Consider the following 26,439-nt stretch of genomic DNA (forward strand, 5'->3'; position numbering starts at 1 on the left):
TATCCCTCCCCACGATCACGGCGCGAACCGAGCTTTGATGGAGGAACACGCGGCGCTGTGAGCTTTAGAGAACACACTTAACCTGGCCTGGAGTAAGACAGGGGACGGGCCTGAATCTTTTATGGGACCGCCCCCAATATCAACCGCCCCGTCCCCAGCACAGAACTGGGCTCCTAGACGACACGGTGCCATCACGTCCCCACTTAGTCTTCAGGATTTCTGGCCACGCCCCTTCTCAGAGCCAACCCCCGAGCCCCTCCCTTGCTTGACCCCGCCCCATCTCTTGCCTAGGCCACGCCCTCCTCTTAGCCCCACCCCCATTTCATTCAACCCAGGCCTCAAGCCCCACCGCCCAGGACGCCAATGCTCCCACCAATCTCACATACCCATTGGTCAGAGAGTGTCACTTTCCCGCCCTTCTTCAGTAGCATTGGTTCCCTAGGTGTCAATCTTCTTTATGGCGCCCCCGGCAGTTGCCAGGGCCCAGGTTTGAGGGGCAGATAATAATGGACGTCTCGGGGCGTCTCGTTATTGGGCAGAAAGCCCGGCTCTGGGCGGGGCTTAGTGCCAAACGCTTGGCCGCGTCTGCCTGGTGTTCCTCAGGGCCGCAGCCTTTCCTCACGGACACACCCCCACTTTCCTTGCTATTGGTCTTATCAGGTGTTGATCAATAGGATTCCTCATTCCGATACGCAAAACTACCTGTCCTTCATCGCTTCCCTCATTTCAATTCGCTCTCTCCTCAGAGGCGGCAACCTTCTGAACGTAGCCAGGGCCCGCCTCACGGAATGGCCACGGATTGGTCAGACACCCCGTCACTCCTGGCTGGTGGGCGGAGCCAGGGCGCCTGGGGGTGGTGAATTGGCGGATGGGGCCTCGGGGGCGGGGCAGCGGCTCCTGTCAGCGGGTGAAATGGCAGCGGCGGAGCCGGCGGCGGCCGCGGTCCCGGGGGGCGGCTGAGGGGGCCGGGCCGGGGCTGCGGGGCGAACGGCGCGGCTGGGATCCGGCGGCTCAGCCCGGGGCGGCGAGGCTCGGCACGGCGATGGCGGCGCGCTCGGCGCAGGTAGGGCGGCGCGGGCCGGGCCTCCCGGGCGCCTGCTCAGGCCGGCGGCTCCGTGATGCGGCCCGCGGGGAACCGGCAGGACCGCAACTCGGGCCGTCGTGCCCCGGAACCCGCGCTGGGAGCCTCGGCATCCCCAGCCCGGGACCCTCGGGGGACCCTGGCCCCTGCCCACCCTCGTTGCCGATCCCTCCGGACCCCTCCCCGGGAGCTCCTGCAGGATCCCCCTCCCCCACTCCGTCCCCTCCCCGTGAGGACCCCGCAGGCCCAGGACCCCCGTCCACCCTTTGCAGTGACCCTCAGGACTCCTCTCCGGGAACCCCCTCAGGGCTCCCCATCCCCCCACTCCGCCGATCAGCCCCTCAGAAGCGCCCCCCAAGCCCAAGAACCCCCGTCCACCTTCTGCCCTGATCTCTCAGGACCCCTCCCTTCTGGACAACACTTGCCACCCACTCCCCGCACCCCCTCAGTTCACGTCCTCCTATCTTGGGCCCAGAACTGCCCCCACCTCTCCCCAAGGAGACCAGCCTCAGGGCCCTACCCGCCCCCCATGCTGACCCCACAGGACCCCTCTCTGGCCTCTGTAAGTCGGATTTCCTACCCCTGCCCACAGCCCTCAGCTCAGCCTGCTAGCCCATCTCCCACCCCAGCTGCCACATGCCCAAGGGCACCCCTAAACACCACTCCCCGGCGTCCACCCGCACACTGTGGTAGCTCCACTGATCCTGCCCCATCTGGATCCTGGCTCCTGGATCCTGAAAAATCCACCCATGCTCAAGACCTCCCGTTGGATATTCTGAACCACCCCACTCCCCATCCAGAGCCACCCATCTTTCTGAAAACCCCAAACACACACACACACACACACACACACACACACACACACACGGTCACTTAGATCCCCCAGCACACACAGAAAAACTTAAGAGCTCCAACACAGCCCCCAGGCATATCTGCCCCTGCCCCCACCCACTCAACACTTCTGCACCCCTCCTCAGATCCCACCTGTCCAGGCCCTCCCAGAGTCCCCGACAGCTCCCCCAGCTCAAGCAGAGACTCCAGAGACCATGAGGTGCCTGCCACACCCCAGGAAGCCAACTTGCCCCTCCACCAAACTAGCGCCCACACTGGAGCCCTGGAGGGTGACAGGGCCCCAGAATCCCCCAGCACCTGCCCCTGTGGGAACCTGCCCCAGGCCTCTGCCAAGTTATCCATCCTTCCCTGCTGTGCCCTTTCAAAGGGAAGGACGCTCACTTTCTCTCCTACACTAGTGTCCCGAAGGAACCACTGCCCGCCCCCTGATTTATGCCACCCCCTGGCGGGAAGGGAGAGGATTCACAGCTCCTGGCTTCTGTCCTGAAGTCTGCCCCCAGCCTCCTGACCCCATCACGCCTACTGGCCTCAAATGCCAGAGCCAGCAGGGCGGTCCAGGTTGCTCCTCAGAGCTGGCCCCTGACAGCCGAGTGAGTTCTTTCACCCACAACTAGTGTGTTTGGCCAAAACAAAACAGCTTCCTTCTATCTTGGCATTTGAGACCTGGGTCGGGGCCTGCCAGAAGCAGGCAGCTCTTTGTTAAGGAATATTTTCAGAAGGGAAAAATGTGCTGAAGAGGCTCGAGTGGAACATGAATGAGTTGTCTGCTTCGTTTTATTCCCCCTCGGCCGGGATGTGATTGAGCTAGAGGACCCGTGTCCCTGTGTCTTTCCGTCTTATGTGGCTCTTCCCATCCATCCCGCCGCCCTCCCCACTCCCAGCTCTGGCCTCAGGGTCCAACCTGTAGGTTCCTCTGGGCTTCTGTGGTCAGCGGAGGGTGGTTTGGAAGGGATCGCAGGTGGCTTGGCCCTGGCACAGGGATGAGACGAGACAGGAGAGGAGATGCTGGCGCGACACTGTGGCCAGGACTGCAGGGGGCGAGGAGCCGGGCCAGTCCAGTCCCACGCAGCCTGGGCACTGTGCGTCTGGGGTCCTTCTGACAACATAACTGTGCTCGGAAACCCTGAGATAAAAGGCCCAGGCTTCCTTGTGGATATTCACTAGCGGATTGTGAACCATCCAGGAAAAAGCTCATTGCGGCTCAGTACCTCAACTTCCCCATCGGAAACTGGGGTGCAGGGAGAGCGGCTAAATTTTTAGAAAAGAACTTGGAACAGCAGGGAGGCTAGGGTGTGGCCCTGTGTGTTCCCCCAGTGCCGTGTGGAAGGGGACAGTAAGGTCTCGGAGGGGAGTCCTATGGGCTCCTGTGAATCACTGGCCACCCAGGTCCCTGCGGGGGTCTTAGTTGACACTTCATTGGAAAGTGGCCATCTTCCTAGGGCTGAGCTGTATTGCAGGGAGCCAGCTCGAATCAGAGCTGGAAGAATGGAGATGAGAGATGGTCTGTTGCAGGACTTGTGGTTATACACAGGGTCTTCCCAGGAGGACCACGGGGAACAGGGTGGGCATGAGGGGCTGTCGGATAGCCATGCTGAGGCCCCACATAGATCTCTGATGCCCCACATAGACCTCTGACACCGGGTAGGAAGAGGTTTGTTCTGTCCACTTGCTGAAGGAAGGCGTGGAGGAAAAGACTCCTGAAGGTCACGTGGTATCTCTCACGCACAGGAAACTAAACTCTACAGCCTCCCCAGGGTGGAATTTTGTGCAGAGACAGTGGGGTATGAAGGCTTCCCGGGATGACTGTGAACTCAATAGGAAACCACGAGGAGGACTTGTCAGTGATACGAACGCAGTTTTACCCGAGATTGGGCTCGTGGAGCTGCATCTTTGTTTGAGCTTTGAGAGGGGCAGGCGGATGAGGAGGAATGTATATTTCAATTTCCTCTTGCAGAATAGAGATGCCAGTTGTTACAGGGAAGCCCTGGGCCTGGAGTCAGATGTTGGGGTGTGAAGGAATGTAAGATGTGTACAGTGTGGTCCCTGCTCTGTGTCTAAAGTCCTCTCACTGGCATGCGGCGGCCCCCGCCACGTGCTCAGCACCATGCCAAGCACCATTGACATATTATCTCATTTAATCCTCCCCAAAACTCGGAGGAACCAGGATTGCAGCACGCGCCCTTGCCATCCTGGCCTGAGGCCTGCTGCGGGGAGCATGAGACAGAATTATGTACAGCAGGCTGCAATGGGAGCCCGGAAAAAAGCCTGATGCATCCCTGGGGTGTTGGGGAAGGCACAGTAGGGATGACGTATGGACCAGGTCACAGGCAGGCGTGGCAGGGAAGGGTGTTCCAGGCAGCAGAAGTGCTTGGACACATGCCCAAGAGGCAGGAGCAAGCATGGTGTGCTCAGGGAGGTGTGTCCCTGTACTTCCTTTGATAGGCGTCTTACTACAAGCCCTTGTGTCCCCAGTGCCATCTGTACACTTGGCACACATGGTGGGGGGCTCCCCAGCAAAGGGGATCCCTAGTTGGGAGAACTTGGAAAGGCAGCAAAGCCGCCCTTCCCAGGGAAGACTGCAGCACACACATGCTAGCAGCCCGGGCAATAGAAGGAAGGAGGTGAGTTTAGGAGAACTAACTCAGCTCATCAGGGTCAGGGAGAACTAACTCAATTCATCAGGGTTAGGGAAGAGACTTACCCTTTTGAGGGAGATTTGGAAGGCCTCATTGGCATGACTCACCTGCACTTTCATTCATTTCTCAGCATGCCACGATATGCTTGTGAAAGTGTTTGATTGAAATCTGAGGCCCGGCACGGTGGCTCACGCCTGTAATCCCAGCACTTTGGGAGGCCGAGGCGGGTGGATCACCTGAGGTCAGGAGTTCGAGACCAGCCTGGCCAACATGGTGAAACCCCGTCTCTATTAAAAATACAAAAAAATTAGCCGGGTAGGGTGGTGCACACCTATAGCCCCAGCTCACTTGAACCTGGGAGGCAGAGCTTGCAGTGAGCCAAGAACGCACCACTGCATGCCAGCCTGGGCAACAGAGCGAGACTCCATCTCAAAGAAATAAATACAAATTTTAAAAATTTTTAAAAAAAGAAAAATGAGGGATTTGCCAGAAGGGAACCTATTATAATAGCCGAAAGTAATCTAGTCAGATGACAAGAAAGAAAATTTTTTTTTAGGTCAGAAAGGATTCTGCAGGTCAGAATGGTTCACTTCTCAGATTTTAGCCAAAGGTGTGTGCTGCTGTTGCTGCTATTGTTATCAATAAAGATTATTCTAGTTTTACTGTGTTTAATCTTTAAACAGGATCACCACAGAAAGGGAGGGCCTGTTGAAGAAGGGAAGTTTATTTATCCCACAAATATGGGATGCCTACTAGACTCTGAAGATCCAATAGTGGGCTAGACAGCCCCAGCCCCTGCCCTAGTAGAACTTTTCATCCAGAAGGGAATAAATATCACAGGTCAGGCTTGTCCTAAGCACATGACAGGTTTAAGCTCATTGATTCCTTCCAACAAAAACTGTGGGGTAGATACTGTCATTAGCCCTGTTTTCAGATAATGAAACTGAGGCAGGCCAGGTGCAGTGGCTCACGCCTATAATCCCAGCACTTTGAGAGGCCGAGTCAGGGAGATAACTTGAGGCCAGGAGTTTGAGACCAACCTGGGCAACATAGTGAGACTCTCTCTCTGCAATAATAATAATAATAATAATAACAAAATTAGCTGGACATAGTGGCAAGTGTCTGTAGTCCCAGCTACTTGGGAGGCTGAGGCAGGAGAATCACTTGAGCTCAGGAGTTGGAGGCTGCAGTTGGCTATGATTGTACCACTATACTGCAGCCTGGGTGACAAAACAAGACCCTGTCTCTAAAAATAAAAATAAAAATAAACAAAAAAATTTGAGGCAAAATACATCATACCCAAGGTCACAAAGATAGAAAGTGGTAGAGGAGGCCAGGAGCGGTGGCTCACACCTATAATCCCAGTACTTTGGGAGACTGAGGCGGGTACATCACCTGAGGTCAGGAGTTCGAGACCAGCTTGGTTAACACAGTGAAACCCCGTCTCTACTAAAAATACAAAAATTAGCCAGGTATAGTGGCGGGCATCTGTAATCCCAGCTACTCAGGAGGCTGAGGCAGGAGAATTGCTTGAACCCAGGAGGCAGAGGCTGCAGTGAGCCAAGATCGTGCCACTGCACTCCAGCCTGGGTGACAGAGGTAGACTCGGTTTCAAAGAAAAAAGAATAAAAAGAAAAGAAAGAGGTAGAAGAATGATTTGAACCCAGGCTGCAAGCTCTGAAGTTCTCACCTGGAGCCAAGAGATCTGGGATAACAACCTACATTCCAAGGCCAGGGATATGGAAACTTCCAGAACCATGTGGAGGAGCAGCTAGACTGGGCGCAAGAAGAGATCAGGCAGGGACCTCTGAATTCAAGCCGCTGTTCTTGTTATCCAAGGGGCAGCTCACCTGTCAGTTGTCTGCCCACCCCTTGCCAAGGACAAGAGGACCTAAGGTGCTAGGTTGGGCCATTTCCCCAGAGGTCAGAGCCAGCCAAGACAGCAGCCGTCTGTCAGGCTAGACAAATCGGGGTCACGTGGCATCTTGGGCTTTAGATTCCGAAATGAGTCTGTGTCCCTGGTAATCATTAGACGTGGAGGAATCAGAAATGGGGGGTAGGGCCGGGCGTGGTGGCTCACGCCTGTGATCTCGGTACTTTGCGAGGCCGAGGCGGGAGGATCACCTGAGGTTAGGAGTTCAAGACCAACCTGGCCAACATGGCGAAACCCTGTCTCTACTAAAAATACAAAAATTAGCCAGGTATGGTGGCGCGCACCTGTAATCCCAGCTACTCGGGAGGCTGAGGCAGGAGAAGTGCTTGAACCCAGGAGGCGGAGGTTGCAGTGAGCCAAGATCGTGCAACTGCATCCAGCCTGGGCTACAGAGCAAGACTCTGTCTCAGAAAAGAAAAAAAGAAGGAAATGGGGGGTAGGGGAGGAAGGGAAACAACATGGAAAGGAAACTCGGGGTCTTCATTGCTGTCTCTGAAAATGCCACAGACTGAAAGATGCATCATATGTGCTCGCCCTCTCTCGCCATTGAAAAATAATGACTGTTTTCACTGAGTAACCCCTGCACTTGGGGTTTCACATACGTGTATCATTCCCAAAGTAAAAGAATACAGACAGAGCTGCAGCACAGCGGGTGGATTTAGGGCAAAGGCTATACAGTCAGAAATCCAAGTTCAAATCCTTCTTCCTCCTCAGCCTAGTCAAGGGACTCTCTGTGCCATATGGCACTTGTGTGTTAAAGCTGTCGTTGGCTTTTCTGCTTACACTGTACAGAAATTTCTATTTTTATTTTTTTCATTTTTTTTTTAGATGGAGTCTCTCACTCTGTCATCCAGGCTGGAGTGCAGTGGCGTAATTTCAGCTCACCGCAACCTCTGCCTCCTGGGTTCAGCCTCAGGAGTAGCTGGGATTATAGCCATGCGCCACTACACCTAGCTAATTTTGTGTGTGTGTGTGTATTTTTAATAGAGACAGGGTTTCACCATGTTGGCCAGGCTGGTCTCGAACTCCTGACCTCAAGTGATCTGCCCCCCCTCAGCCTCCCAAAGTGCTGGGATTACAGACATGAGCCACCGCACCCAGCCTTTATTATTATTTTTAAAATAGACTTGGGCTGAGGCAGGAGGATCCCCTGTGGCCAGGAGTTCAAGACCAGCCTGGGCAGCAGAGTGAGACCCCTGTCTCAAAAATAAAATAAAATGGCCAGTTGTGGTGGCTCACGCCTGTAATCCCAGCACTTTGGGAGGCTGAGGCGGGCGGATCACCTGAGGTCAGGAGTTCAAAACCAGCCTGGCCAACATGGTGAAACCCCATCTCTACTAAAAATACAGAAATTAGCCGAGCGTGGTGGTGCGCACCTGTAATCCCAGCTACTTGGGAGGCTGAGGCAGGAGAATCACTTGAACCTGGGAGGTGGAGGTTGCAGTGAGCCGAGATCACACCACTGCACTCCAGCCTGGGCAACAGGAGTGAAACTCCTTCTCAAAACATAAAAAATAAATAAAATAAGACTATTTTGTAGAACACTTTGAGATGTATGGAACAATTGAGAAGACGATACAGAGTTTCCATATGCCCCATACCCAGTCTCCTCTATAGTTAATGTCTTCCATTCATATGATACATTTGTTGTAGTTAATGGGCCAGTATTGATATATTATTATTAACTAAAGTCCACTTTCATTCAGATTTCCTTTGTTTTTTCCCAGTAACCTTTTTCCATCCCAGGATCCCACATGACATTTAGTCGTCATGTCTCCCTAACCTCCTCTGGGCTGTGACAGTTTCTCAGACTTTCCTTGCTTTTCGTGACCTTGACGTTTTTGTTTGTTTGTTTTGGTTTGTTTTTTGTTTTTTGTTTGTTGAGATGGAGTTTCGCTCTTGTTGCCCAGGGTGGAGTGCAATTGTGGTGCAGTCTCGGCTCACCACAACCTCTGCCTCCTGGGTTCAAGCGATTCTCCTGCCTCAGCCTCCCAAGTAGCTGGGATTGCAGGCATGTGCCACCACGCCCGGCTAATTTTGTATTTTTAGTAGAGACAGGGTTTCTCCATGTTGGTTAGGCTGGTCTCGAACCCCTGACCTCAGGCGATCTGCCTGCCTCAGCCTCCCGAAGTGCTGGGATTACAGGTGTGAGCCCCCATGCCCAGCCAACCTTGACGGTTTTGAGGAAGGTGGAGTAGGTGTTGTGTAGAATGTCCTCTAATACTGATCTGTCTGGTGTGGTTTTTTTGGGTTTTTTTTTTTGGTTTTTTGTTTTTTTGTTTTTTTTTTGAGACGGAGTCTCGCTCTGTCACCCAGGCTGGAGTGCAGTCGTGCAATCTCGGCTCACTGCAACTTCCGCCTCCTGGGTTCAAGCCATTCCCCTGCCTCAGCCTCCTGAGTAGCTCAGATTACAGGCATGTGCCACTACGCCCAGCAAATTTTTTTGTATCTTTAGTAGAGACAGGGTTTCATCATGTTGGCCAGGCTGGTCTCATACTCCTGACCTCAAGTGATCCGCCGGCCTTGGCCTCCCAAAGTGCTGGGATTACAGGTGTCAGCCACCATGCCCAGCCTCTCTGGTGTTTCTCATGGTTAGACTGGGGTCTTGGGGAGGAAGACCACAGGGGTGAAGGGTCCTTCCTGTCCCATCCTATCAAGGGTACGTGTTAGCCACGTGACTTATCGCTGTTGATGTTGACCTTGATCACCTGCCTAAGCGACATGGAAAGTTTCATCTTCATTTATTCAACAAACGTTTGTTGAGCATGTACTGAATGCCAGATAGTGCATTAGGGGCTTGGAATAGAGAATTAAGAAGAGAAGCTCTTGTCCTCAAATCGTCCATGACCCATAGGGCAGGCAGGCAGGCAGGTATAGAAATAATTGCCATAGAATGTGCATTGGGCTTGGGTGTAGGCAGAGGGGTGGACGTTTTCAGGGAGAGAGAGGGGGAAAAGCGAGCCAGGATGCTGGAAGAAGGGAGGTTGACAGAGAAGGTTTCACAGAAAGAATGGCCAAACCGGCCAGGCACAGTCCCAGCACTTTGAGGAGCCGAGGCGGGAAGATTACTTGAACCCAGGAGGTCAAGTCTGCAGTGAACAGTGAGCTATGATCATACCAGTGCACTCCAGCCTGGGAGACAGAGCAAAACCCTGTCTCTAAAAAGAAAAAAAAAAAATCCTTGGCCAGGCATGGTGGCTCACGCCTGTAATCTCAGAACTTTGGGAGGCCAATGCGGGCAGATCACAAGGTCAGGAGATCAAGACCATCCTGGGTAACACAGTGAAACCCCATCTCTACTAAAAAATACAAAAAATTAGCCAGGCGTGGCGGTGGGTGCCTGTAGTCCCAGCTACTCAGGAGGCTGAGGCAGGAGAATGGCATGAACCCAGGAGGTGGAGCTTGCAGTGAGCCGAGATCGCGCCACTGCACTCCAGCCTGGGCGACAGAGCAAGACTCCATCCATCTAAAAAAAAAAAAATCCAAACCGGGTCTTGGAGAATGCCCTTCCAGTCAGAGGGAACAGAGTATGCACAGACACTGGCAGACACCAGGAGACCCATGTGCCTGGAGGGCTGAGTGTGCCAAGCAGGGATGCAGAAAGAGGCGAGGCTGGGAAGGGCATGCACGTCTTGCAAAGACATCTGGGCTCCATCTCACCATTGGGAGCTGCTAAAGGGTCTTAGGCAGGCAATGACGTGGCGAGAGCTGCAGTTCTGTATGGTTCTGGTGGCCCCATGGACAGAGCATCAGAAAGGACAGAAAGTTCAATGGACGTGGCAGGCGCCATCAAGACAGCAGCTTTGGTGGGGCACGGTGGCTCACACCTGTGATCCCAGCACTCTGGGAGGCTGAGGCAGGAGCATCACTTGAAGCCAGGAGTTCAAGAGCAGCCTGGGCAACATAGTGAGACCCCATGTCTACAAAAAAATAGAAAAATTGGCAAGGCATGGTGGCGAATATCTGTGGTCCCAGATACTCAGGAGGCTGAGGTGGGAGGATCACTTGAGGCCAGGATCTTGCACCACTGCACTCCAGCCTGGGAAACAGAGCAAGACCTTGTCTCTAAAAGCAACAACAACAACAACAACAACAACAAAAACAGCAGCTTCCAGCCTGGAGAGCAGAGGCCAGTTGGGAGTGAGGTGTGGGGTGTGGGTGGTAGACTTGGCTGAGCTCTAGAACATGAGAAGGGAGGAGGGGAACACCCAGGCCTGGCCAGAGTGGGTGGGTGGAGGTGGCAGGTGGCACCGGGGACCCAGATAGATGCACCCACAGTAGGACAAGGGGCCTGCTTCTGTCAGGAAAGCATTGAATTTGAAGAGCATCTCCGCATGAGGGGCCAGAAGGGTCTTTCTAAAATGCAAACCTAGGCCACGGGCAGTGGCTCACGCCTGTAATCCCAGCACTTTGAGAGGCCCAGACGAGTGAATCACTTGAGGTCAGGAGTTCAAGACGAGCCTGGCCAACATGGCGAAACCCTGTCTCTACTAAAAATACAAAATTAGCCGGGCATGGCGGCACATGCCTATAATCCCAGCTACTCGGGAGGCTGAGGCAGGAGAATCGCTTGAACCCGGGAGGTGGAGGTTGCGATGAGCCAAGATCATGCCATTGCACTCCAGCCTGGGCAACAAGAGCAAAACTCCATCGCAAAAAAAAAGCATCACCCCATTAAAGCTTACAGTTTGGTGGCATTTATTCCAACTGTGTTGTGCAACCATCACCACTATCTAATTCTGGAACATTTCTATCACCCCAAAAAGAAACCTATACCCATAAGCAGTTTCTCCCCATTCCTCCCTCCCCCTGGCCCCTGGTGACCACAAATCCATTTTCTGTCTCTATGGATTGCCTATTCTGGACATTCCGTGTAAAGGGAGTCACACAGTGTGTGGCCTTTGGTGTCTGGCGTCTCTCACTGAGCACCTTGTTTTCAAGGTTCATCCATGCTGTGGCCTGTCTCGGTGCTTCACCCCTTTTCATGGCTAAGTAATATTCCACTGTCTGGGTGGACCATGTTTTGTTGATCCATTCACCCGTTGATGGACATGTGGATTGTTTCTGCTTTTTGGCTGTTGTGAACAATGCTGCTGTGAACAGATGTTTGCCGTTCTCTTGCGTTGAGCCCTAGGAGTGGATTTGCCAGGTGGCGTGGTGACAGTGTGTTTAAGTCTTTGAGGAACCGCCTGACTGTTCTCCATCCTACCGTATTGTTTACTGCAAGCGTTTATCTCAATCTGTGAAGGAGAGTCTGGGTGATTGTTTCTTGGTCTCTGCCCCGGACACTCCAAGAGGGCACAGGTGATTCCTGCCTCTGCGGGGGAAACACAGAACATGGAATGGTGGGTGGGCTGGGGGCTGATGGAGCTGTTCTGGCAACTTGGGCAACTTTGGCCAGTTCTTGAGAGAAAGGAAAAGCTGGTGACATACATTTGGTCATTTAAGCCCCAAGAATGAGATCCCCAAGGGCATCAAGATCAAGACCAAGGAGGGACCCAGGGAGGAAGAGATGCCACGTGGGAGAATGAGAAGTCCCGGCCAGAGAGGCAGGAAGGAAGCCAGGAGCCCAGTCCTCATCAGCCAGGTGGGAGGGGGCTTAGGGAAGGAGGAAGCGTGCGCGGCAGTGCCCCCGAGAGGGAAAGCGAAACGGAAGTCGAAGATGACCAGCATTCCGGCACTTTCCGTCCCCACGCCCCCCACAACCCCCAAACACAGCCCCTTTCCAGTGCTCTGGCCTGGCTCAGCTTCCTAAGCTGTAGGTGGCCCTGTGGAGGTGTGGCTTGAGTGGGTGCTGGCAGGGGCAGGGTCCAGGACCCCCCTTCAGATGGTTGAGGAGCAGTTGAGGGTGAAGCATTGAAATTAAGGACACGGAGAGGCTGGGACCCCAGACCCAGAGGCCAGTGGGTGGGTTGCCAAGGCCTGTGCCCATCCAGCATAGGGAGATGGAGATGGGGCCTCCCCTGCCTCGCTCCCTACCATGTCTCCTGCCTAGACAGTGGCCGGCCCTCAGGTGGCCCTCAGTCAGCACCAGGAAGGAGTGATTGAGCCAGCGAGGGTCATGGCACAGTGGGAGGGGTGCAGGGTCGCCCACAGAATCAGGACAGCAGCCCACCTCCACCCCAAACCTGCTCTGTTCCCAGGGGGTGAGCGCTGCTCGGTGCAGGAAGTGTATGAGCGCGTGTGTGTAGATGGGTGGGAATGAATGTGTGTGTGCCTGAGTGTGGGTGCAAGAGTGTGTGTCAATGGGTATGTTTTGTGTTGAGAAGTGTGAAAGAGTATGTGTGTATGCCTGAGTGTGTGAATGTATGTCATGTGCATGTGTATGAGGTGTGTACTGTGTGTGTGAATGTGCATGGGTGTGTGTGTTGTGTGTGCATGTATATGTGTGAGTGTGTGAATATGCATAGGTGTGTGTGCATCAAGTGTGTGCATGTGTACATGTGTATGAATGTGCATGGGTATGTATCCAGTGTGTGCGTGTGTGAGAATGTATGAATGTATGTATCAAGTGTGTGCATGTGTGTGTGAATGTGTATCAAGTGTGTGCATGTGTGTGGGGACGTGTGAATGTGTGTATCAAGTGCGTGCATGTGTGTGCATGTCTGTGAGAATGTGTGAGTGTGTGTATCAAGTGTGCATGTGTGTGCATGTCTGAGAATGTGTGAATGTGTGTATCAAGTGTGTGCATGTGTGTGGGGATGTGTGAAAGTGTGTGTATCAAGTGTGTGCATGTCTGTGTGAATTGGGGTGTATCAAGTGTGTGTATGTGTGTGAATTGTGTGTGTGCATGTATCAACTGTGTGTGAATGTGCATGGGTGTGTATCAAGTGTGTGCATGTGTGAAAATGTGTGAATGTGTGTGGGTGTTTATGTATCAAGTGTGTGCATGGATGTGTGTGCAAATTGTGTATCAAGTGTGTGGATGTGCACGAGTATGTGTGTATTGTGTGCGTGTGTGTGAAGGTACTGGGTGTGTGTGTATATGAGTGTGTGCACGCACAAATATGCATAAGCATGTGTATATCGAGTGTGTGCATGTGTGTGTGAAGGTATATAGGTGTGTGTGTATCTGAGTGTGTCCATGTGTATGTGTGAATGTGCATGGGTATGTGTGTATTGAGTGTGTGCATGTGTGTGTGAAGGTACCAGGTGTGCGTGTATCCGAATGTGTGCATATGTGTAAACGTGTGACTATGGATGAGCACGTGTGTGTTGAGTGTGTGCATGTGTGTATAGGTGTGTGAGCGTGTGTGTGAGAGAATAGGCATGGCTGTGTGTCGAGTATGTGCATGTGTGTGTATAGGTGTGTGTGTGTGAGAATAGGCATGGGTGTGTGTCATGTGCATGTGTGTGTATAGGTGTGTGAGCGAATAGGCATGGGTGTGTGTGTTGAGTATGTGCATGTGTGTGTATAGGGGTGTGTGTGAGAATTAGGCATGGGTGTGTGTGTCGAGTGTGTGCATGTGTGTATAGGTGTGTGTGAGAATAGGCATGGGTGTGTGTGTCATGTGTGCATGTGTGTGAGTGTGAGAATAGGCATGGGTGTGTTGAGTGTGCATGTGTGTATATAGGTGTGTGAGTGAGAATAGGCATGGGTGTGTTGAGTGTGTGCATGTGTGTGTATAGGTGTGTGAGTGTGAGAATAGGCATGGGTGTGTCGAGTGTGTGTGTATAGGTGTTTGTGTGTGAGAATAGGCATGGGTGTGTCAAGTGTGTGCATGTGTATAGGTGTATGAGTGTGTGTGAGAGAATAGGCATGGGTGTGTCGAGTGTGTGCATGTGTGTATAGGTATGTGAGTGTGTGTGAGAATAGGCATGGGTGTGTGTCAAGTGTGTGTGTATAGGTGTGTGTGAATAGGCATGAGGGTGTGTGTCGAGTGTGTGCATGTGTGTATAGGTGTATGAGTGTGTGTGTGAGAATAGGCATGGGTGTGTGTATCCAAGTGTTTGCATGTGTATGTGTGAGAGTTTGTATGTGAGTGGGGTGGGTGTGAATGTGTGTACATGCGTGAGGGAGTGGGGTGGCTGTGAAGAGTGTGTGTGAGAGTGCATGTGTGTTGTGCGTGCACACATGCTTCAGGAGGATGGTTTCCACTGAGAGAGTCTGGGGATGAGTGGAGAGAAATTTCCGGTGGGATCAGAAGGTTCCTGCCTCTCAGACTGCAAGTTTCAGCCCTGTGTATTTAATACATTTCACTTCCTGTATGAAATACACACACATTCGTGATAAATAGCTGTACAACCTCTGCTGGTGGACGGCTCCCGGGTTTGGGGGATTTTTAAAATCAGAAACTGAGGCTCGGCTGGGCGCGGTGGCTCACATCTGTAATCCCAGCACTTTGGGAGGCCGAGGCAGATGGATTACGAGGTCAGGAGTTCGAGACCAGCCTGACCAACATGGTGAAACCCCGTCTCTACTAAAAATACAAAAATTAGCTGGGCGTGGTGGCACGCACCTGTAATCAAGCAGGAGAATCGCGTGAACCCGGGAGGTAGAGGTTGCAGTGAGCCAAGATCACGCCATTGCACTCCAGCCTGGGCAACAGAGCGAGACTCCGTCTCAAAAAAAAAAAAAAAAGAAAGAAAGAAAAGAAACCGAGGCTCGGGCAGAGATTGGGTGGGGCTGATGCCCTGAGCTTGGGTTTCTTCGGTTCTGAAGCTCTTACTGCTCCCCAACTCCACCTGTGGTTCCGAGGCTCCAGCCTCACCTCCACCACCTCCTCCCCATTCTCCCAGCTCTGAAGCTACCCTCCCAGCCCCTCCCTGCCCAGAGAGGTCCTTCTGATCAGCACTTCTTGTCCACAGCCCCCGTCTCTGTCCGGGCAGACTTTGACTCTGTGGGAGGCCCCAAAGTGGCCCCCACTGTCCCTGCCTCGGGAATGATTAACTCCTGATTAGGTGGTGCCCAGCAGCTTGGTCTTTAGGGCAGGTGGCCCCGGCCCACTTGGCAATGAGAGTTCCTTCCGCTCCCCAAAATCCAAAACCCTCAGCACCCGGCAGACTAGGGGAACGCTTGAGGGCCCAAGGTAGAACCAGTAGCCTTGGGGAGCCACAGAGGCCTGGAGAAAGAGGGTTCTGGGTCCCCATACAGTGAAAAAAGAATGGCGCACCTCCCCCAACCCCATTCCAGGAGGACTGGGGTGGCCAGGGTCAAGTCCATCCAACCTGTAGGCCCTCAGGGGTTGGTTGGGGGCTGAGTTTGGGCTGTGGGAAGGTGCCCAGTGACCCAACGGTAGTCAGGCAGGTATAGAGTGGTCTGCTATGGTCCCGCCAATGTCCCCCTGCTGCCTGGGGATCCAGATATCCCCACTCCAAGGACCCAGTGAGGCCCTCTCTGTAGGTGGAGCTGTCAGCCAGGTCAGGTGGGGTCAAGTGGCACACGGCAGACTCCTGCTACAGAGCGTGCCGGGCAGTGGGCGGGCATGAGGAGCCGTGCAAATAAGGAGGCAGAGGCAGGGTTTCCTTCCTGCCATCAGGACCCTAGGTATCCCCATCTTCTCAGACGCTGGAGGTGAGCCTGGGCTCACCAGGAAGAAGCATGAAGGAACACCATCCCCAGCCACTGCCTCCACTCCCATAGCCGTCCCTTTCCTCTAGGGCCCCCTGCTAGGGGTCCCCTGGCCATCAGTCCCCACACAGGCCACAGCAGAACCCAGGAGCCCTGGCTCCAGGATGGACAGTGATAGCCGATGTCCGTGGGGCCATCACTGAGTGTCAGGCTCTGTTCTGACCACGTTATGTGCAGTCATGTGCTCAGTTTCCACAGCCACCCTTGAGGCTAGGTCCTGTATGATCTCAGTGTACGGAGGCTCAGAGACACCAAGTGACTGGCCCAAGGTCACACAGCTGGTTGAGGGGAGCCATGCTTCAGACGCAGATCCATTTGAGCCCAGTACCTTTGTTTTTGACATGGCGTTGATCTGCCTCCACCAGGCTGGCAGAAGGCGAGAGGCCAGTGTCCTTGAAGCCCCCAGAAGGGTCGGGCCAGATGACACGGCAAAAAGATAGGACAGATGTGCCTGGGACTCACCTGGCACGTGGCAGGCCAAGATCTGGATACGGATCGGAGCCCACAGCTCTGGCTCTGTGTCTGCCAGGGCACAGATTCCCAGCACTCTGCCACGTCCCTGGCTTCTCGACCCAAGGGGAGGCGACTCTTCTGGCCATTGGCAGCGCCAGACAATTAACAGTCGAGAGTAATTGCTCTTGGCCGTGCCAGCAGCCCACTTTGGTTGATGAGATGGGGAAAGTCAGACACTGATATGGGGCTCCCAGGGCAGGCCGTGGCGGGGACGGGGACAAAGCTATTAGGAAGGGCCAGCAAAGCAGGGGGCTCCTGCACCCCGAGGTCCCAGCAGGGTCCATGGAGCCCCGAGTGACAGGGAGCCTCTGCTCCGGGCCCTGCTCCAGCCTCAGGGGTGTCGAGTTGAGCCTTGGCCTTCACGCCCAGGGACAGCAGGACGGCTCACATCCTGGCAACAGTCCTCCCATCTCCATCCAGACATCCGGCCTGATGACACAGGCAGGGATCCCAATCGCCAGGGTCTCGAACAGAAGGGGCAGCATGGCTGTCAGCTGGGCTGGGGTGCATGGGGATGAGGGGTGCACAGACGGGGGTGGACCACAGACAGGAAGCCCAGGGTGAGGAAATGTCCCGAGGGTGGGCAGGCAGGATGGAGTGGGCACCCACCCAATGCCGACCACGCATGTCTCTGGCCCCCAGACAGAGCTGTGAACCAACCCCGCTCACGGCTAACAAGCCCACCCACCATGGCGAGCCCCACTCTGAGCCCCGACTCCTCATCCCAGGAGGCCCTGTCGGCCCCCACCTGCTCCCCGACCTCTGACTCCGAGAACCTCAGCCCCGATGAGCTGGAGCTGCTGGCCAAGCTCGAAGAGCAGAACCGGTGAGTTGGGGGCTGGGGGATGGGGTGAAATCTTGGGGTGCAGTCTGGGCCCCCACAGGAGTTCCCAGGTGCCCTCACATTCAGAGCCAGGCCCAGTGTGTGCAATGTGACGGCCACCTCCAGATGCTGGATGAGGGACACCTCCTTTCATCCTCCCAACCCTGGCTGAATATATGTGTCCCCACCCTGTTCAGATGAGACCGAAGGTTTGAGAGGTCAAGTGAATCTGTGAATCCGCCGCGGTTAATGGAGCCAGGACTGGAGGAAGAGTTGATTCGGGCCTTCCTGCTTTCTTCCTCTGACCCCACCCCCATTTAAAATGCAGGTTTTAGGCTGGACGTGGTGGCTCACACCACCGAACACTTTAGGAGGCCGAGGCAGACGGATCACTTGAGGTCAGGCGTTTGAGACCAGCCTGGCCAACATGGTGAAATCCTGTCTCTACTAAAAACACAAAAATTAGCTGGGCGTGGTGGGGGTGCCTGTAATCTCAGCTACTTGGGAGCCTGAGGCAGGAGAATCGCTTGAACCCGGGAGGCGGACGCTGCAGTGAGCCAAGATCATGCCACTGCACTCCAGTCTGGGCAACAAGAGCAAAACTCCGTCAAAAAAAAGGGGGCGCTGAGGGCAGTGTCTCACGCCTATAATCCCAGCAGTTTAGGAGGCTGAGGCAGGTGGATCACCTGAGGTCAGGAGTTTGAGACCAGCCAGACCAACATGGTGAAACCCCATATCTACTACAAATATAAAGTTAGCCGGGTGTGGTGGCATGCACCTGTAATCCCAGCTACTCGGGAGGCTGAAGCAGGAGAATTGCTTGAACCAGGAGGCAGAAGTTGCAGTGAGCTGAGATCACACCACTGCACTCCAGCCTAGGCAACAGAGCAAGACTCCATCTCAAAAAAGAAAGAAAAAAAAAAAGAACAAGAGGGACCTAATCCCTGGTGTCCTCTGAGACCCCTGGGAGGATGGGCTGGGTTTGCCAAGGATCCCTGTCCCCAGGGAGTCACTGGTTCCCCTCTGCCGGCCCTTCCTGCCCAGGCTCCTAGAGGCCGACTCCAAGTCCATGCGCTCCATGAATGGCTCGCGGCGGAACAGTGGCTCCTCGCTAGTGTCCAGCTCCTCGGCCTCCTCCAACCTGAGCCACCTGGAGGAGGACACGTGGATCCTGTGGGGCCGGATCGCCAACGAGTGGGAGGAGTGGCGGCGCAGGAAGGAGAAGCTGCTCAAGGTGGGGGGCGGCCAGGCAGGTGGGGCTGGGCCGACGGCGCGGGCAGGTGGTGCAGTCACTCAGCCACCAGGCAGCACCAGGGTCTGCGGGGCCCCAGCCTGGGCACAGCGGCAGCAGTGGAGATGTGCAGGCACTTTCAGGGTGTCCTGCCAGAGCACAGGGACAGGAGAGAGTGAGTCAGGGTGGTGCTGGACAGGCCCTGCACCCTCGAGTGCCCATGTGCTTGCTGCCCTGTAATGCCCATGAAGGATGGGGGTGTGGTGGCTCACGCCTGGAATCTCAGCACTTTGGGTGGCCAAGGTGGGAGGATCGCTTGAGGCCAGGAGTTCGAGGCCAGCCTGGGCAACGTAATGAGACTCCGACTCTATAAAAAGTTTAAAAATTAGCCAGGTAGGCCGGGCGCAGTGGCTCACGCCTGTAATCCCAGTACTTTGGAAGGTCGAGGCAGGCAGATCACCTAAGATCAGGAGTTCAAGGCCAGCCTGGCCAACATGGCAAAACTCCGACTCTACTAAAAATACAAAAATTAGCTGGGCGTGGTGGCGTGCACCTGTAATCCCAGCTACTTGGGAGGCTGAGGCAGGAGAATCACTTGAACCTGGGAGGCAAGAGGTAGCAGTGAGCCAAGATCACGCCACTGCACTCCGGCGTGGGCAACAGAGCGAGACTCCATCTCAAAAAAAAAAAAAAGTTTAAAAATTAGCCAGGCGTGGTGGTGCACAACTGTAGTCCCAGCTACTCAGGAAGCTGAGGCAGGAGGATCGCTGGAGCCCAGGAGTTCAAGGCTGCAGGGAGCTATGATCTCAGCACTGCACTCCAGCCTGGGTGACAGAGGGAGACCCTGTCTCTGAAAAAAGGGGGTAAAAAAAGGATTGGGGACCATGAGTTCTGTGCCATGCTTGAGGCCTGGATGAGCCACGCCTGAGGAGCTGGGCTGGGTGGCCACGGGGAGGCTGCGCTGGGACCGAGTCCAGCCCCGGCTTCCCGCTCCCGTGGCCAGGAGCTGATCCGCAAGGGCATCCCCCACCACTTCCGGGCCATCGTGTGGCAGCTTCTGTGCAGCGCCACGGACATGCCCGTCAAGAACCAGTACTCCGAGCTGCTCAAGATGTCCTCGCCGTGCGAGAAGCTGATCCGCAGGGACATCGCCCGCACCTACCCGGAACACGAGTTCTTCAAGGGCCAGGACAGCCTGGGCCAGGAGGTCCTCTTCAACGTCATGAAGGTGAGGCCCAGGGCTCCCCGCTCCCTCGGCCCCAAAGGAAGGAGCAGTTCCCCAGTTCACCGGCTGTGCTGGACAGCAGGACCTGCTCTCAGGACTTGTTCCCTTCTAGGCATACTCGCTGGTAGACCGGGAGGTGGGCTACTGCCAGGGAAGCGCCTTCATCGTGGGCCTGCTCCTCATGCAGGTAGGTGGCTGGGGGGTGGCTGGGCTCCTGCCAGACAACAGCCCACCCTGGGCTCGGCCCCCAAGAGATGGACAGAAGTGGCGTGTCCTCCACTCAGCGTCTTGCTAGGGGTAGATCCTCCCTCTCCATCCACACCCGTGACCTCTGCCAATCGCCAGGCCAAGGCCCAGTGAGTGGCACCTGTCTGGTTGGGTCCTGTCCGCTGTACCATCCAGGACAGAGACAGGGTTTGGAGGGATAGGCTGTCTCTCTCTGCCACATCTCAGGGTTGGACAGGAACCTCAGGCTGGGGACTTAAGCCATCCAGCGTGGTGTTTATGGGGCTTGGGGGTCTCCTCCAGAGAAACCGGGGGGCTTAGGACAGAGAGAGAGGACGCAGCTGAGACAGGAGGTGTCCTAACCAGGGGGATGCTGGCAGTGGCCAGCCCTGGGTTCAGGTCCAGCTCCCCTTTTTCCTGCCGAGTGGCCCTTGGCAGGTGACCTCAGCCTCAGGTCTTCCATCAGTAAAACAGCTTGTGAGGACACAGGGACCAACAGTGTGTCATGAGAGTCTAGGGAGCCAGGTACCGACATGGACATGGGCCCCTGTACCCCAGGGCCCTGATGAGCAGCGAGACGCCCCTCCCCGCTGCCCTGAGCCCCCCCACCTGCCCGTCCCCCCTAGATGCCTGAGGAGGAGGCCTTCTGTGTGTTCGTGCGGCTGATGCAGGAGTACCGGCTGCGGGAGCTCTTCAAACCCAGCATGGCCGAGCTCGGGCTCTGCATCTATCAGTTTGAGTACATGCTGCAGGTGAGCAGGGCCACAGGTGGCCAGGGCCGCAGGAGAGCAGGGCTGCAGGAGGGCAGGGCCACAGGTGGGCAGGGCCCCAAGGGAGCAGGACCGCAGGAGGGCAGGGCTGGCACCCTAGACCATACCCGGGCATCTCTTGGACTGAAAATTCCAAGCCTGTGAAATCACACCTGGACGTTCCAACTCCAAAAGGCACTCCTCTTCCCATGCAGCACTGCCCTGAAGGATGCTTGGAGGGACAGGAGAGCCACCACTGAAGGGGGGCTCCCAGGGCTGCTGAGGCAGAGGGGTGGGGCAGGCTCACATCGGACACAGCCACAGCCACCTCCCTGTCTGCTCCAGAGTGTGGTGGAAGGAGGGAGTGTTGTCTGCCTGCCTGATTACCGGAGAGCCGCAGACGTCTGTTTATAAATAGCAGCCCCCGCAGGGCCTGCTCCTGGCTGGCAGGCAGAGCCGCCAAGGCCGTTTGCGAACATACACACACCCGCATGCATACACACACACACAGACACACACACAAACACCGGCCTGCCTCAGCTGCCATGGCAGGTGGGGCTGTGCAGTCATCCCTGGATGTGACAGCCCCACTCCCTGGGCCTGGATCATGGACGGTGCTGTAGCCTAAGGGGGCCTGGTAGTGCCACAAGCAGGAGGCCTGGGCTGCAGAGAAGGCACCACCCCACCCCAGGCTGGGTAGCAGAGCCCTCCCACAGCCAAGCTTGCAAACTCAGGGCGCAGAGAGCCCCTGGCGCTGGGAGGAAGCCCGGGATCCTAATGCCTTCTCCGGCCTCAGTTTCCCCAGCCATCTGCCACTTTCTGGCTGTCTAGAGTTCAGGCCAATCCAATACAGCTTGCACAAAGCTTTATGCTGGGGTCTAAGGGAGGTACAGTGGCTGGCAGTTCACATAACAAGGTGGGGGGGGGTCCCCCCAGGGCCAGAGGCTGCCACCTGCCCATGCTCCACCTCTGGGTCTCAGGGTGTCTGTGGGGAGTGACCCAACTCCCCCAGCCTCAGACACACCCTCTCAGGCTGTCGTGAGGACCCCATGAGCTGCCACGGGCGCATCACCTACCCAGGGTGGGCCCCCAACACAGGCGGCTACAGATCTTGCCATCCCTGCCTGGCCCCCACCCCGTGCTACTCAAAGCTCTGGGGTGCTTCGGCCTCCCTCAGACAGAGTGCTGAGGGAGCACCAGGAAGGGAGCCTCAGGCTGCCCAGCGCAGGTCCAGGAAGGCTCCCTGGAGGCGGGGACACTGAGGCCCAGCACCCCCTGGTGGGAGGGCGTCCCCCTCACTGTGCCCACCCGGCCTCCTACCCCTGCAGGAGCAGCTCCCAGACCTCAACACCCACTTCCGTTCCCAAAGCTTCCACACATCCATGTACGCCTCGTCCTGGTTCCTCACACTGTTCCTGACCACCTTCCCACTCCCCGTCGCCACCCGGGTCTTTGACATCTTCATGTATGAGGTGAGGACCGACGGTGCCTGGGGAGGGAAGAGAGCCCCTTGGGGGTGGCTGGAACAGAAGCCTCCCTGCCCTCCATCTCCCACTGCCTTTGCCGCCTTTGCAGGGGCTGGAGATCGTGTTCCGAGTGGGCCTCGCCCTGCTGCAGGTGAACCAGGCGGAGCTGATGCAGCTGGACATGGAGGGGATGTCCCAGGTGGGCCGGGAGGGCCAGGGCCAGCGGGGCTGCCCCCAGTCAGGGGCTTCGAGTCACAGGATGCCCTCACAAGTGACAGAGAGGGCCCGGCTTCGAGGGTGGAAGGTGGTGTGCCTGACATCCCTGATCTGTTCCCATCCACTCTGTTCCCCTGAGGTCTCCCTAAGGGACCAGAAGACCCCCTAGGCTCTGCCAGACACAGTCAGGGGCCAGCAGCCTGGCCGCAGGGAGACAGGAGGCCCAGGCTGAGCTCTGGGAGCCCCACTGCCCACCTCCTGCCCCCAACCCCGCAGATGCCCCAAAGCCTGATGGCAGATCATGACTCTGGCTGACCATGAGGGCATCCCCACCCTGCCGCCCAGCCTGGTGAGGGCACAGGAGGGAGTTTGGGGGTCTAGGCAACCTCACGCTTTGCCCCGCCCCAGCCCGGCCTGCCTGGAGGCCCTGCTGCTGGCCAGCCTGCCTCCCACCGCCACTTCTCTGCTGTGCGGGCCCCTGCCCCCTCCCCACGTCCTCCAGCTGGTGCTTCAGGGAAGAATGCACAAAGGCCACGGTTGTGTCCGTGAACACGGGCAGGCATTGTCCACAGCTACCAGAGGGGGCCAGCTGGGCCGGGTGCAGGAGCTGTGTCCCCCCTGGGCTTACCTTAACCCTTTGCACAGGCCCGAGGCCCCCGGCATACCCATCCTCCTTCCCCCACGAAGGTCCCCTGTGTCAGACCCCCGACCCTCAGCCTTCACTCCCAGGAGAGCCTCCTTGGCCTGCTTTTCTTTTTTTCTTTTTCCTTTTTCCTTTTTTTTTTAAGTCGGAGTTGCTCTGTGGCCCAGGCTGGAGTACAGTGGTGCAGTCCTAGCTCACCGCAGCCTCCACCTCCTGGGCTGAAGCGATCCTCCCGCCTCAGCCTCCTGAGTAGCTGGAACCAGAGGTGCACATCACCATGTCCGGCTACTTTTTTTTTTTCAGAAATGGGGTCTCACTATGTTGCCCACACTGGTCTCAAACTCCTGGGCTCAAGCTATTTATTTCTCCCACCTCAGGCCTTTAAATCATTGGGATTATATGCATGAGCCACCACATCCAGCATCTGCCAGCTTTTCTTCTGGAAACTAAGGCTTTGGCTGCAGGCAGTCCCCCATTCCCTCCCCTCACGCTCAGTCTTTCCGTTGCTCCACAAACACTGAGGACACGGCGTTGAGGACATGGCGACACCCCGGGCAGACCCGTTCCTGCCCCCCTCCAGGGCAACAGGGCTCGGGCGGCCCCCGGTGGTCAGGGCCTGCATGTTGGTGACCTGGTGACCGGCTGTGTCCCCACAGTACTTCCAGAGAGTGATCCCCCACCAGTTCGACAGCTGCCCGGACAAGCTGGTCCTCAAAGCCTACCAGGTCAAGTACAACCCCAAGAAGATGAAGAGGTCGGTGCCTGCTGGGCAACCAGGGTACTGGTAGGAAGGGGGGACCCCCGAGGGCATGACAGTAACCACGGGGCCCTCCCGATCTGCAGGCTGGAGAAGGAGTACGCAGCCATGAAGAGCAAGGAGATGGAGGAGCAGATCGAGATCAAAGTGAGTCCAGGGGCCCCGGGGCGGGGACAGGGATGGGAGGCCTTTGGGGGCTGCCCTCCGTACTCTAAAGATCGGCCGCTAGGGGGCGGGCCTTCCCAGCGCACAGGCGGACCCGGCCGTCCTTGGCGGACAGGCCTCTGCCCACCTGCGCCGTCCCTCACCTGTTAGGCCAGCTGTGAGCGCCTCCCCCGCCTGACGCCGCAGTAACCAAGACAGTCAAGGTCCCTGCCCCGCTGGGCCGCCCAGCGTCATGGGGAAGCAATCAATAAACCACTGAACTAGAGTGCGGACTCTAAATGCTCTGGACAAGGATGTGCACGCGGTGGGCAAGGCTGACCTGGGCAGAGGCTCCGGGCCCAGGGTGTCGAGGGCTAAAGGCCCAGGGCAGCAGCGTGCCTTGGGGGCTGGAGGAATTTCAAGAAGGTTGCAGTGGAGGACCCCGCAAGGGGACCGCCCTCTGGGGAAAGATGGAGCACGCAGGGCCCAGACACCAGGGTGTGTAGGGCAGGGTGTGGGCACTCACCCGGGGCCCCTGGTTCCTGGGGTAACTGGCCCGCCAGCCCTGCCAGGTCAGGGGGTTTCCTGAGTGTGCAAAGCTTCTCTCTCCTTCCTTGCGCATTCTTCCCTTTACACGTGATTTTAGTTATTTACTCAACAAGCATTTATTGCCGGGCGCGATGGCTCATGCATGTAATCCCAGCACTTTGGGAGGCGGAGGCAGGTGGATCACTTGAGGTCAGGAGTTTGAGACCAGCCTGGCTAATGCAGTGAAACCCCATCTCTATTAAAAATACAAAAATTAGCTGGGTGTGGTGGCACACACCTGTAATCCCGGCTACTCGGGAGGCTGAGGCAGGAAAATCACTTGAACCCGGGAGGCAGAGGTTACAGTGAGCCAAGATTGTACCGTTGCACTCCAGCCTGGGCGACAGAGTGAGACTGTGTCTCAAAAAAAAAAAGAAAAGAAAAGAAAAAAAAACATTTATTGAGCACCTGCTGTGTGCCAAAGTCACAGCTGAGACTGAGGGCGCCCCAGTGACAGGAAGGGACACAGACACAAACCCAACACAGCCTGGCTCCATGCTCTTCAGGGGCAGAGCCGCACAGTGGCTAACACTGGAGTCCAACAGACAAGGATTCAATTCCAGCTCCAGCGGCACAGTGGCTCACACCTGTAATCCCAACACTTTGGGAGGCTGAGGTGGGAGGGTGGCTTGAGGCCAGGAGTTGGAGACCAGTCTGGGCAACATAGCAATACCCCGTCTTTACAAAAATATAGAAATAAATACAAAAGGTGTGCCCAGCTCCTGCAAGGATGGCTGTGCTTGGTGCTGTGATGGGTTGAAGCCAGAGAGATGATAGGGAAACCCAGGGGCCAGGGATCAGGGCTCCACATTGCTATGAGGACCAGAGACCTGAAATAGCTCTGACCCAGCTGAACTGAGGGACTAGGGCAATGCCCTGCCCCACTCTGACTCAGTTTCCCCACATGACATGCATCAATGACTGTCAAGTCTGCGGTTCTGTCTGACTGCATTTGCTTCCTGGGAATGTTCTAGGTGTTTCCATCACCTTTTATCCCCAGAAGAAACCCAGGAAATATTCTGTGTGACCTGCAGTGTGGCAGGACCCTCACTCACCTGCCAATCCAAACAATTTCTGTACCACCTTAGTATCAAGCAAGGGGGCGCAGGTACAGTCGAGATTCAACTCGTTTGCAAACCTCACCTGCTCCCCAGAGTGTCCTGGGGGAACCTAAAGTGCAAATATCTTTTTCTTTTTTTTTGGAGATGGAGTCTTGCTCTGTCACCCAGGCTGCAGTGCAGTGAGGTGATCTCGGCTTACTGCAACCCCTGCTCCCGGGTTCAAGTGATTCTCCTGCCTCAGCCTCCCCTGTAGCTGGGATTACAGGCATGCACCACCACGCCTGGCTAATCTTTGTGTTTTTAGTAGAGGCTGGTCTCGAACTCCTGACCTCAGGTGATCTGCCTGCCTCGGCCTCCCAAAGTGCTGGGATTACAGGCGTGAGCCACTACACCTGGCCTAAAACCGCAAATATCTAGCCAAAATCCATCAGCACAGAATGGAAGGCAGGAGCAAGGGAGACGTCTTCGAAACCCCAGCCAGGGAACAGAGAAAACCACTGGGGACAGGTTGCTCTCAGCAGGTCATGGGAATGTAGTTGTCAAGAAAGGATGCGTGATAAGCACGCTGGACCCAGATTCAAAGAGGAGCCTCTCCCCGGAATTGAACCCGGGTGCTTGGGGCAAAGCAGCGAGGGGTGGGTGGTGGCTGCTCGACAGCTGCTTCCCCCACTGATTCCCCCACAACCCTGGGCAGACTGACCCACGTGTGGGATGGAGTCTTCTGA

At 55.9% G+C, this 26,439-nt stretch overlaps 1 protein-coding gene across 4 annotated transcripts in view; it reads left to right on the forward strand.

Moving 5' to 3' along the window:
- The first annotated feature begins 897 nt into the window (after window positions 1-897).
- The window catches only part of EVI5L (ecotropic viral integration site 5 like), a 34,780-nt gene continuing 9,238 nt past the window's right edge, over window positions 898-26,439 (forward strand). For 2 of the 4 annotated variants that reach the window (XM_034946839.2, XM_034946840.2), the window contains exons 1-10: window positions 928-1,063; window positions 17,229-17,412; window positions 18,454-18,643; window positions 19,644-19,868; window positions 19,978-20,052; window positions 20,717-20,842; window positions 22,168-22,311; window positions 22,415-22,504; window positions 23,821-23,918; window positions 24,008-24,068. In XM_034946839.2, the coding sequence (XP_034802730.1) occupies window positions 17,276-17,412; window positions 18,454-18,643; window positions 19,644-19,868; window positions 19,978-20,052; window positions 20,717-20,842; window positions 22,168-22,311; window positions 22,415-22,504; window positions 23,821-23,918; window positions 24,008-24,068 (1,146 nt within the window). In that variant the 5' untranslated portion in view covers window positions 928-1,063; window positions 17,229-17,275. Of the gene's footprint in view, window positions 1,064-17,228; window positions 17,413-18,453; window positions 18,644-19,643; window positions 19,869-19,977; window positions 20,053-20,716; window positions 20,843-22,167; window positions 22,312-22,414; window positions 22,505-23,820; window positions 23,919-24,007; window positions 24,069-26,439 lie in introns of all 4 variants that reach the window. The other 2 variants (XM_055103586.2, XM_034946841.2) reach the window with 2 other exon arrangements.

Source organism: Pan paniscus, chromosome 20 (assembly GCF_029289425.2).
Source record: "Pan paniscus chromosome 20, NHGRI_mPanPan1-v2.0_pri, whole genome shotgun sequence".
Classification (NCBI taxonomy): Eukaryota; Metazoa; Chordata; class Mammalia; order Primates; family Hominidae; genus Pan; species Pan paniscus.